The sequence below is a fragment of the Cetorhinus maximus genome, chromosome 11 (genome assembly GCF_964194155.1).
Source record: "Cetorhinus maximus chromosome 11, sCetMax3.hap1.1, whole genome shotgun sequence".
Lineage (NCBI taxonomy): Eukaryota > Metazoa > Chordata > Chondrichthyes > Lamniformes > Cetorhinidae > Cetorhinus > Cetorhinus maximus.
Window position 1 is genome coordinate 73844902 of NC_135889.1, and position 13144 is coordinate 73858045.

The 13144-nt window shown below is 40.9% G+C and overlaps 1 protein-coding gene across 9 annotated transcripts in view; it reads right to left on the minus strand.

Moving 5' to 3' along the window:
* Positions 1-1446: 1446 nt before the first annotated feature.
* The window catches only part of LOC144686683 (activin receptor type-1-like), a 134086-nt gene continuing 122388 nt past the window's right edge, over positions 1447-13144 (minus strand). For all 9 annotated transcript variants that reach the window (XM_078552211.1, XM_078552218.1, XM_078552212.1 and 6 more), the window contains 2 exons: positions 4945-5075; positions 1447-2728 (listed from right to left, as the gene is read on the minus strand). In XM_078552211.1, coding sequence (XP_078408337.1) covers positions 2594-2728; positions 4945-5075 — 266 coding nt within the window. In that variant the 3' untranslated portion in view covers positions 1447-2593. The remainder of the gene's footprint in view (positions 2729-4944; positions 5076-13144) is intronic.

The window sequence follows — 13144 nt, forward strand, 5'->3', positions numbered from 1 at the left end:
TTAACCGCATCTTCAAAGAAATGATGTACCTCTGGGACTTTTGCTGCAAATCACAAAATATATTTTGATTCCTGGAGAGATACTCACTGTGACTGGTAACAGGAAAGACTTTGCTTCAATTAAGTTTTGAAAACAGAATTTTATGCAAAAAAAGTTATAATAATATTAAGTCAAAATCAAAAAAAAGTGTCCAACTCAAACCAGAACCTCCATAGTAAAGGATTTCTTATTCATAGAAGCAATGCAAATATGAAAAACACTCACGGAACAAAAATCCAAAGCCAGTTCTCTACGATTTCTATATGGAACAGAATGAAGTTGAAACAATGGCCCAGAGTTTGCAGTAGTAATGATTTGTGACAATTCACCAGCTGCTGTTGCTGTCAGCGATTCTACACTTCCCCAAAGGGTGGGCTGTTGAAGTCCTCCCAGACAGTAATCAAATAGTAATCACTGAACTGATGAAAATTTACCCTTTCATGCTATTAGCATAAGTAGCTCTGTAAAAACCCTTGAAAAGGCTACACTTTGTTGAGTGAAATATAACTGGGTTTTCAAACAGTGTACTAAGTTCATAATTACTGATAAACAGCCTCACTAATTTCATGTGTCAAATTCCTGAATTATGGTTAATAGAAAACCACACTTTAAAGTTTATGACATTTCAGCTGCTATGTTACTCCCATGTGCATGTCTCAATCATTTATTTCGTTCTCTGTAAAATATTTAATTCAGTGGGGTGAAGACAGGAGAGACGGTGGTGTGGTGGTAATATACCGGGCTAGTGATCCAGAGACAGAGGCTAATGCCCTTGTGGTTTGGGTTCAAATCCCACCATGGGAGCTGGTGGAATTTAAATTCAATTAATAAATCTGGAAGATATAAAGGTAGTCTCAGTAATGATGACCATGATAAGTATTGTCGATAGTCATAAAAATCCATCTGGTTCACTAATGTCCTTTAGGGAAGGAAATCTGCCATCCTTACCTGGTCTAGCCTACATAGAACTCTAGACCCACAACAATGTGGTTGACTCTTAACTGCCCTCTGAAATAACCTAGCAAGCCACTCAGTTCAAAGGCAACTAGGGATGGGCAACAAATGTTGGTCTTGCCATTGGAAGAATAAAAAAAATACATTTAATTCAGTGAAAAAAAAGTACATTTTACTTCCTGATTTGCTGCTTGTAAGAATACTTCATATGATTGGCTATATGACTGTTAACCGAGCTTGATAACATCACCGTTACTGGATCCCCAGAGATCCCCTCCTTGTCTTGGCGCCAGATGCATAATGATGTCAGGACAAGAGAACTCCATTCCACAGAGATTGCAACTTTTTTCGAGGTCAGTGGTGAGTGACTATGCTTTGCTGCTAACCACAAAACCTGGACTATTAAATAAATTGTTCAGAAGATGGGAAATAATCAAACAATGTATACGGGTACATTTATAAAATGTTCTATTTAAATTATACAATTGACTACTATATAAAATATAGATTAAAACAAAAATACAGTAGTTAATTCTCTGGTAAAGTTCACAATGTACATTTTACAATAAGACCTTGTACCACCAAAAGTTTTCACATTCCAAAAATGTGATACAGTATTTCATTGATATATAAAATCACCTACAAAGTTGTGCAACTTTATTCATTTATGCTTCTGTGAAAGCATTTTACAATATGCAATGCACAAAGATATAAATGAACAGGTTTATATAGTTTATGATCTAACATTGCAGGCAGAATATTTACCATGTTAAATGTAAACGTGAAATGGAGGACAGTCACATAATGGCTGTACTATTTCACAATTGTGAAAATAAGTGAACACTGGCATTATTGCAATAAATAATTCACAAATTCGAAAAGGCAGGTGTGAAAACACTTGAGTTAGCAGTGCATGTAGCATATATCGATAGTTAAAAAATTAAGAATTACAGTAACTGCCATCAGATAGGTGCTAGATCATACAAAAAATTATTTGGCTAGTTGGAAGGTTTTATGCATTTAGAACTGTAACATGTAACATATATGGTGCATGTAAGGAAAGCAAAAGTCACTAGTGCAAAATAATTATGAAAGGCCACAATAAGTATTACATTTGAGTATAAATATTAAACCATAATCTTAAGACACTGTCGAGATTTTATAACAGCAGGTAAAATTTTCTTTCAATGCCCCCACATTGTGTTACTTCTGTAAGAATTCTTTAAATTTCAGCTTCCTTTCTGGTTACATATTAACTAAATTATATGCTTGTGTTTCCATAGTTTCACATGCAACAGTACCAAGGTTGAAAGCAACTTTAATTTCTTAAAACAAAGGACGTTTCAAAAATATTCAGGTAGATAGAATAAACAGGAAATGAGTTGTGATAAGGATATACACTTGAAATGTTAATCTTTTTGTCTGCAGTTTGACTGACTAGCTGTATATTTCCAGCATTTTCTGTTTTCATTAGTTAAACTGAATAGTGTTGAATATTGAGAAGTAGCATTCCAGAAACCATAAAACCACCTCTCTTCAGTCCATTATATTCCGATATGTGGGAAAACACACATTAAGTAATCTTCAGGAAACTGAATAATCAACAATCCATTTTAAACTTATCAAATGAGTTGTCAATTTTGGTCAGAGTTTTTCTAATGCGTAGGGCAGTTAGTCTTGCTGATGGATTGTGATACCAGCATTCCTTCATCACCTTTGCAAGAGATGTTAATGTCTGTTGAGGAAGATGCAGTAGGGGTTAGCAAACATTAAATAAAATAATTGAAATATTCTCCATTACTGCTCATGCAATTAGATTTTTATTCTTCTCCGGAACTCTAGCTTTTTGAAACCCAGAGAAATAATTTTTCCATAACTATGCTCTCTGCCACTTAGCTAATTACTAACTGTTGAGGAAGACTATTATGATTTTGTAGCTTGAGGAATTGCATTATAGCTTTAGAAAACAATGGTAGTGACAAAGCCAAGAACTGAAAACCACACAGAACTATTACGTCTCCAGCTGATGCAGAGAATCAAACTCCTCACCATTTCAGTGCAGCAATGAAGGCGCACCAGGTTTGAAATAATTATGCGCCAAAAAGACAATTTTAAATAGAGGCAAGTTGAAGAAAAGTTAAATTGCTATAAAAAAAAAGTCCCCAATTGTACAACCTTCCAGAGAAAAAATTACCAAAATGTTTGTTGTACACATCATGACATCAACAAAATGACCTTACATGGAGTTTTGGAAGTGCCAATGTAAATGGGGCTTGCAAATCTGAAGCAATTTCAAGAGTAATTCACTTATGTTCCCTCAATGGTGTAAGAATGCACCCTAAAATAGATAAGCCTGCTGCTCCAAGAACAAAGTTTCCTACATAGAGCAAAAATCAGGAATTCGGCTTTTAAATTTCAATATTATGAAATTGTAGTTTCTCTATTTTTCCTCATATTGTGGATCATTCAATTTTCTCATGCAATTATTCAAATAACTGGTATAATTTTCACACTCAAACCTCCTCACGTCTTTGAAACATCAGCAAGATATTATATAATAATGGTGGCTTATTTTCTCAGGACACCTTAATAATCTACAGTTTCCATACCAAGAAGGTAACTTGCATTTTATTATAGTTATTTTCAGGTACAGCATATGCTATACCATTCCAGAAGCAAAATTATCCAACTAAGTAAAGGCAATTATGGTTATATTTTCTCATGCATCAGTATTTAGTATTGAACGATCCAACAACTTATTTTAACAAAAAAAGTTAAGAAAAAAGCTCAATCAAAAATAGAAATCGTGAATCAAAAATGTTAACAGTTTCAAACAATATTGATGCAGTTCAAGTATTAAAGATGAAAATCTTACAAAACTTGATAAGAATCTACAGTTGTGCATCCTTACCATATGGGCTCCTGTTTTGGTTATGTAATTACATACACATACATATATGTCAGCATCCATTTCCTGTTAACTTTTCCACTATAAATTCCCACATCCATAATTTTAATGAAAACTTTCCATGTAAATTTGTCATGCTGTTTTTACATTCCCTCAAAGAACAGAGTTAGAGAATGGTTACTGCATACAAGGAGGAGGCCATTTGCGTCAACTGGGTCCAGACCCTTACACCAATCTCAATTTCACTCCATCTACTCTGTCCAGACCCCTCATGATTTTGAGCACACCTATCAAATCTCCAGTGCACCTTCTCTTTAAGGAGAGCAGCCCCAGCTTCTCCAACTACGCACACAACTGAAATCCCACATCACAGGAATCAATCTTGTAAATCTTTTCTGCATTGCCTCCAAAGCCTTCAAGTTCTTCCCTTTTAGCCTGTATATCCCACAGTTAAAACATTTTTAAAAGGATATAAATGGATCTATATCAAACAAAGGACTTGATTTAAAATGAGGAACAGAACTGTGTCTATGTTTCCTGATTCAATTATTCCCTGCCCTCTAACCACACTGTGCCTGAACCTTTAACTTGGCCTTCATTCTGTGTGCAATGCCACAGAAAATCAATTAATTCTATAGAAAAGATAACACCAGATTTGAGGAACAGGGGTACAAAATCCAGACAATAACTTATTGGAATTTCTATATACATAACTTGTGCACATAGCACTTATGCCATAATTCTTTATCCAAGCTTCCTGCCGAATGTAATTAGCAGACATTACTTCCCTAAGCTAACAACATTTTACTGCAGTATATATTAGTTTTTAACACTATTACACTTCCAGTTTTCCACTGTGCAAATTCAATTTTAGTCTTGCATCTTGAGAATGTCTAAACATTTATTTTACTTTCTATTAATTCAAGAAGTTTTTTTTTTAACGAAGTGTTTCCAATTGACAAAGAATCTAGAAAGCTCGAGACTTGCAAAATATTTTTAATATGGCAGTACTGAAGCACTGACAGTAGAATATCAATACTTACTGGATCTGAAAACCATCTATTAGGAATATTTGGTCTTTGTTGATCCACACAAATGACTTTCTTCATATCATCAAAACCAGGATCATTAGGAACGAGATCATAAAATGGAGGCTTATAATCTTCTACAATTCCTAAATAAAAACAAAAACTGTATGAAGAATAGAATTGATTAGGGTATTAATATGCAGTGCTACTGATCAAGTGTTGCAATCCCTGAATCCAGTTGATGTTAAAAAAATAAAAACCAGATCAGGAAAATAACTTTATTCAGTTTTCTTGGATGCTAAGCTCTTCTGGCTACCCATAGGGAAATTCACCATGGGAGTCATTTCAAATATGTTAAAATTCAATCATTTTCATTGTTTGTGAAACAGATACAATGTGCAGTGGCTTGGTATCTGGGTTTAATGATTTAAAAGGCATTTGACATTTTAGGAACACAAACAGGAAATCATTCATTTGTTCCTAAAATGGTCATCATGGCCTGGATTTTCACAACAATGGTATTGCAAAAATGGCAGAGGAGACCAAAAATCCAAAGTCCCATCCCCAAACATGCCACTTGAACGAAATATTTATTTTTATAACATATCATGTAGTTGAAGGAATGTAAACGTAGTGAATGGGGTTTTATCAATAAGAGATTTTTTAAAATAAAATAAAGTCTGCGATAGACACTTTAGAATTTTAGTTTTTTTTAATCTCAGCATGGATGCTGAGGTCTACCTATAGGAGATACTGGGTGAGTTGGCGTGGAGGGTGTAAAGTCAAAGGGTGGTATGGCATGAATTGGCACTAAGTTGGCATAGGGACTATAAAGGGCCATGGTGATAGAGGACATATGGTGGCACTGGTTGGCATGGATGGGCATGGGGAGTGTATGGGGGGTGCGGGGAGGGGGGTTAGTGAGAGAGGCAAGGGCTGTTTTTTGATTTATTGCTTTTTTAAAAATCTTGGGCTAAGTGCCAGTGCACCGGGGCTGACATTCCACCCAGCCCACCTCCACACCCAGCAGCCTCCACGCTATTTCCAGAGCTGCTGGCACACAGTTCCCATTTTCACCTGCAACCATAGCCTCCTCCCCACCCCTGACCGAAAATCTGACGGTCTGGGACATTTTCTCCCGGGTTGGGTTTGCAGAGCCGGGAATTGTCCCGACTCTGCTCACCTTACCCAGGAGTGAAAATTCAGGCCTATATACCTGTCTTAACAAGCACTTTTAAAACACTTGAGCAAAAAGGTTATCCACTGTCTCAACAAATACAACAGATACACCATAATATACGGTATTCAACAGCTGCCGTCTTCCCAGCTGGAATGTGTAACTTGTTCAGCAATAGGACCACGTTCAGCTGCAAGGCCAATGAAGTTAAATAACCTAGCATTCGCAATCCACATTTTCAAAGAATAGTCATTAAGTTGAGCTGCTGATTGGTTCTTTCAACGTGTAACACACTATACCCAGTGTAAATCTGTGCCTTTTGGACAGGGAGCAAACTATTCAGTAATTGGTAATGGGTCAGGCAGGAAAAATCCATTTTAAAAATAAGCTGTACTGCAGGAGAGAATGGCACACTATCCTTTCATGCCAGGATCAATAGGATTATCATCACTTTCTTTTCATCCTTTGTGAAATAATAGGTCTAACTGACAATATAATTTAGAAAGGACGATTGGTGTGAAGTTTAAATGTCATCCTGGCTGGAGCAGTGCAGGGTGCTCTTTAGATATTGGGGCTAAGATATAAATGGAATAGAGGGACTTTACTCTGTAGCTGACTACCTGATCAGAGAATGATTGATGCTGACCTTAGGTGCCTGAATTGAAATGCCCCTGTGCTAACGTGGCTTACCTTGATAAACACAAATATTTATTAAAATTTTTTAAGTTTACACAGGCTTCTGTAATTGGAAGCAAGAACAAGAGCTGTAGTTGATACATATTATAACCATGACATTTATAGAAAGTCTAGATGATTTTCTTCTCCACTGTCTGGGCAATTATCTGGAGAAGCACATCACCCATCTTTGAAAAGCGCTCACCATTCTCCTGTACCTAAAGCCAGCTCTGAGCCTACATCGCATTTTATAACTTAAAAATGGAAAACCCATTATGTAAGGTCATCAATTGCCTTAGATATCAGTAAGACCTTTTATCCCATTCAGGTCAGTGTCAACGAGTTATGCAAGGTTGAAATGTTTCTTTTCTTTAAATGAGCACTTAATGTGGCTGCTAAAACAAAAGCAAAATAATCCAGAGGCTGGAAAAACAAAGAAGAACAGAAAATAATGGAAATGGAAATAATCATCTGGTGGGGCAGCATCTGTGGAGAGAGAACCAGTTAATGTTTTATGAACAGTCACCAGCCCGAAACATTGGGCGAAATCTTGTTGCCATGGCGAGTGTCCTCACAGCAGAACTGGAAATGAGCCAGACTTCTGCTCGGGAGGCGGGACCACCGGCCATGTGCGACCGCACGGCGGCTAGCCAATTACCTCCGTACAATTAAGGGGCACAGCCAATTGTGCAGCTGGGGTGGGCAGAGTCAGCAACTCCCTGCCATTAGCTCATGAGGTTGAAGGTCCGGGCTCCATATTTAAGACGGTAACTGAACAGGCATCCACCTCAGGCAAGCAAGTAGCATGATTTAACCCATCTGAGAAGATTTTGAACTTGAACTGCTGCCACCCCCTCCCCACCAGCCACAGTTGGAATCCTGGATTTGCAAGCACCCTCCATGGACCTTCCCTTCATCACCTTCTATCCTCCCTCTGTCGCCCTACCCTGCTTTGTCACCCTCAAGCCACCCACCATCACCTTTGATAAACTGTCAGCCTAAAGCTGCTCCCTATCACCATCGAGCTTCCCCCTGCACCCTAGATCTGTGTCCCATCAACCTCGAACTGCCAGCCATCATCCTCTATCTCTTCTTAATTCCCCTCAATCTTTCCCAGCCTCACCATTGATCTGCCATCAGTCTTCCTTGGTCTCTCCTCTACCGTGCTTGACCTGCATTTGGGAGAGATTGACCTTCCTTCAGTCCGTTCCCCACAAACCTTCTTAGCGCCTCCACAACCTGATCTCCCTGGACAGCTGCCACCCAAGCTCAATGTAACAGCTCAGCCTCTTCTTCCTTGGTTCAGAAAAGCACCCCAGCGAAGAAAAGCAGCTCCTACTCACTCCAAATCGACCATGGAGACTACCTCGCCTGCTGCACACCACCTTTAATCAGTCGTGACTCTGAAAGCACGTATTTCTTGTTTGCTGCCAACTTAATCATAAAGGCAAAAGTAAAATACTGCGGATGCTGGAAATCTGAAACAAAAACAAAAATAGCTGGAAAAACTCAGCAGGTCTGACAGCATCTGTGGAGAGGAATGCAGTTAATGTTTCTAGTCCGTATGACTCTTCATCATCTGCTGAGTTTTTCCAGCTATTTTTATTTTTGTTTACTCATAAAGGTACAATTTATCCTGGCAACCATGTGTTTCGTGAGTATGCACGACATGCTAATACATTACAAATAAGTTTCTGCTGCTTGCTGTCGGGAACCATGATCCTTCTTTAATCCATCACCAACATACATCCTGCCGTCAGGAAGCTGACATTTTGTCTCCTGCACATTTATGGCCCTCACCTGCCTTGTCTCCTGCTGCCAGAAGATTCACAAGATTCCCACCGTCAACTCTGTCCTTCTCTTTGCAGATGCTGCCTTACCTGCTGCTTATTTTCAGCATTTCTGTTTCTGTACCCAATATAGCTGACTTAATTTCCAAGGTGAAAATAGTCAACAAATTCACCCAGGGAAAAAAAAAAATCCTCAAGTTAACACATTAAGGTGTTCCATACTATGATGTATCAGAACAAAAATAAGTAACCCTTCAGACTGCTTTTATATTACAGATCATTTAAGTATCAAAGGAAAATAGCAGGACAAAGAATTAGCAGGACTGGCAGGAACACAACATGCACCAGTGAGGTGATAGCCTTGACAACACATGTTGAAGTGTGCAGGCACAAGCTGAACAGCCGCCTTTGATGGTGTGCTATTCTATGATTCTATCAATTAGTAAGTTTGCACCTGGGAGAGTTTGGCTTCAGTAGTAAGTGGGTGTCACGTACAAAGCACTTGGATTTTTTGATTAAAAGTCAACTTTTACATGAGATCAACCATTACTCGAGTACATATGGTAGTTTCCCATAAAATTTATTCACTGGATGTGACCAAGAGGTGGATTTTGGCTGCCCAGGTAGCGCAACCATGATGGAACATCTAGTTCGAGAGATTCTGACAGATTGCGTGTTTTTAGCAAGTTACATTTTTCTCCACTTTAACTCGGGCAATAACAATTGGTTGTACCGCTGACAAAATGGTTACATCCTACATATTTCTAAAGTGTGATTCAGATATATATCTTTAATTACTGAAAATGCGTCATGACTTAAATGCAATGATAGAGATAACACATTCAAGACATTTGGAAAAAGGAAATGTGATCCATAACAATACTGTTAGTGCTGAAAATAAAAATTCAATTCAACATGCTTTTTCTGAGAATCCTGGAAACCACCCAACTTTCAGCTTAAAGGCTGCTTTTAAATTAATTGGAGCAGACTAATAAAACATAAAAAAACTGATTTTTTTCAATGTAAGATTTTGATAACACTAATTTTTAGGGTTCTATATCAATTTTAGGATTGTGCCTTAGCCATCTTTTTAAATAGTTCAGTCTGAATTTCTGCTGGTGAGGCAATTACCAGTTAAGACAGCCTGGGAAGAGGAAGGGAGCTGCTCGCAATGAACTAGTCTTGATTAACTAAATCACTTTAACGGTGCCAAAAATATCTGGGTTAAAGCAATTGTATTGATCTTATTTACACTATCTGCAATTGAGGGCCTCATTGACAGCATTAAAGAAATAAGCAAAAGCTTTGAACTCAGCAGCTTGAACTTAGTAAGACACCTTATCTTTAAACAAGAACCCTGTATTTTTAAAAACAAAAAACTACTGCGGATGCTGGAAATCCAAAACAAAAACAGAATTACCTGGAAAATCTCAGCAGGTCTGGCAGCATTGGCGGAGAAGAGTTGACGTTTCGAGTCCTCAGGACCCTTCAGCAGAACTGAGTAAAGTTAGGAGAGGGGTGAAATATAGGCTGGTTTAAGGTGGGGGGAGAGAAGTTGGAGGGGGGGGGGGGGGTGAGGTGGTAGTAGGGACAAGCAAGCAGTGAGCATATAATCAAAAGATGTCACAGACAAAGGAACAAAGACGTTAAAGGTGGTGATATTATCTAAGAATGTGCTAATTAAGAATGGATGGCAGTACAGCTCTAGTGGGGGTGGGGTGGAAAGACTGACAGGGCAGTACAGATTTAAAAATAATGGAAATAGGTGGGAAAAGAAAAATCTATATAAATTATTAGAAAAAACAAAAGGGGGGGGAAGAAACGGAAAGTGGGTGGGGATGGGGGAGGGAGGTCAAGATCTAAAGTTGTTGAATTCAATATTCAGCCCGGAAGGCTGTAAAGTGCTTAGTGGGAAGATGAGGTGCTGTTCCTCCAGTTTGCGTTGGGCTTCACTGGAACAATGCAGCAAGCCAAGGACAGACATGTGGGCAAGAGAGCAGGCTGGAGTGTTAAAATGGCAATCGACAGAGAGGTTTGGGTCTTTCTTGCGGACAGACCACAGGTGTTCTGCAAAGCGGTCGCCCAGTTTACGTTTGGTCTCTCCAATTTAGAGGAGACCGCATTGGGAGCAACGAATGCAGTAGACTAAGTTAGGGGAAATGCAAGTGAAATGCTGCTTCACTTGAAAGGACTGTTTGGGCCCTTGGACGGTGAGGAGAGAGGAAGTGAAGGGGCAGGTGTTGCATCTTCTGCGTGGGCATGGGGAGGTGCCATAGGTGGGGGTTGAGGAGTAGGGGGTGATGGAGGAGTGGACCAGGGTGTCATGGAGGGAACGATCCCTACGGAATGCCGCCAGTGGGGGTGAAGGGAAGATGTGTTTGGTGGTGGCATCATGCTGGAGTTGGCGGAAATGGCGGAGGATGATCCTTTGAATGCGGAGGCTGGTGGGGTGATAAGTGAGGACAAGGGGGACCCTATCATGTTTCTGGGAGGGAGGAGAAGGCGTGAGGGCGGATGCGCGGGAGATGGGCCGGACACGGTTGAGGGTCCTGTCAATGACCGTGGGTGGAAAATCTCGGTTAAGGAAGAAGGAGGACATGTCAAAGGAACTGTTTTTGAAGGTAGCATCATCAGAACAGATGCGACGGAGGCGAAGGAACTGAGAGAATGGGATGGAGTCCTTACAGGAAGCGGGGTGTGAGGAGCTGTAGTCGAGGTAGCTATGGGAGTCGGTAGGCTTGTAATGGATATTGGTGGACAGTCTATCACCAAAAATTGAGACAGAGAGGTCAAGGAAGGGAAGGGAAGTGTCAGAGATGGACAATGTGAAAATGATGGAGGGGTGGAGATTGGAAGCAAAATTAATAAATTTTTCCAGGTCCCGACGAGAGCATGAAGCAGCACTGACGTAATCATCGATGTACCGGAGAAAGAGTTGTGGGAGGGGACCGGAGTAGGACTGGAACAAGGAATGTTCCACATACCCCATAAAGAGACAGGCATAGCTGGGGCCCATGCGGGTACCCATAGGTACAGCTTTTATTTGGAGGAAGTGAGAGGAGTTAAAGGAGAAATTGTTCAGTGTGAGAACAAGTTCAGCCAGACGAAGGAGAGTAGTGGTGGATGGGGATTGTTCGGGCCTCTGTTCAAGGAAGAAGCTAAGGGCCCTCAGACCATCCTGGTGGGGGATGGAGGTGTAGAGGGATTGGACGTCCATGGTGAAGAGGAAGCGGTTGGGGCCAGGGAACTGGAAATTGTTGATGTGACGTAAGGTGTCAGAGGAATCACGGATGTAGGTGGGAAGGGACTGGACAAGGGGAGAGAGAAGGGAGTCAAGATAACGAGAAATGAGTTCCGTGGGGCAGGAACAGGCTGACACGATTGGTCTGCCGGGACAGTTCTGTTTGTGGATTTTGGGTAGGAGGTAGAAGCGGGCCGTCCGAGGTTGGGCGACTATCAGGTTGGAAGCTGTGGGAGGAAGATCTCCAGAGGAGATGAGGTCAGTGACAGTACTGGAAACAATGGCTTGATGTTCAGTGGTGGGGTCATGGTCCAGGGAGAGGTAGGAGAAAGTGTCTGTGAGTTGACGCTCAGCATCCGCGAGGTAGAGGTCAGTGCGCCAGACAACAACAGCACCACCCTTGTCAGCGGGTTTGATGACAATGCTGGGGTTGGACCTCAGAGAACGGAGTACAGTAAGTTCAGAGAGAGACAGATTAGAATGGGTAAGAGGAGCAGAGAAATTGAGACGACTAATGTCACGCCGACAGTTCTCAATGAAAAGATCAAGAGAAGGTAAGAATCCAGAGGGAGGGGTCCAGGTGGAGGGAGAGTATTGGAGGTGGGTAAAAGGATCCATTGAACGGGGAGAGGACTCCTGCCCAAAGAAGTGAGCACGGAGACGAAGACGGCGGAAGAAGAGTTCAGCATCGTGCCGAGCCCGAAATTCATTGAGATGAGGGCGTAAGGGTATGAAACTAAGTCCTTTGCTGAGCACTGAACATTCAGCATCGGAGAGGGGAAGGTCAGGGGGTATAGTGAATACGCGGCCGGGGCTGGGATTGGAAGATGGGGTGGGGACGGAGGGACAGGCAGGGGTGGAGGGTCCTAGATGGGTGTTGGTGTCGATGAATTGTTGGAGCATTGTTGGAGCTTGCTGCATTGTTCCAGTGAAGCCCAACGCAAACTGGAGGAACAGCACCTCATCTTCCCACTAGGCACTTTACAGCCTTCCGGACTGAATATTGAATTCAACAACTTTAGATCTTGAACTCCCTCCCCCATCCCCACCCCCTTTCCGTTTCTTCCCCCCTCCCTTTTGTTTTTTCCAATAATTTATATAGATTTTTCTTTTCCCACCTATTTCCATTATTTTTAAATCTGTAATGCCCTGTCAGTCTTTCCACCCCACCCCCACTAGAGCTGTACCTTGAGTGTCCTGCCATCCATTCTTGATTAGCACATTCTCTTAGATAATATCACCACCTTTAACACGTCTTTGTTCCTTTGTCTGTGACATCTTTTGATTATCTGCTCCTATCACTGCTTGCTTGTCCCTACTACCACCTCCCCC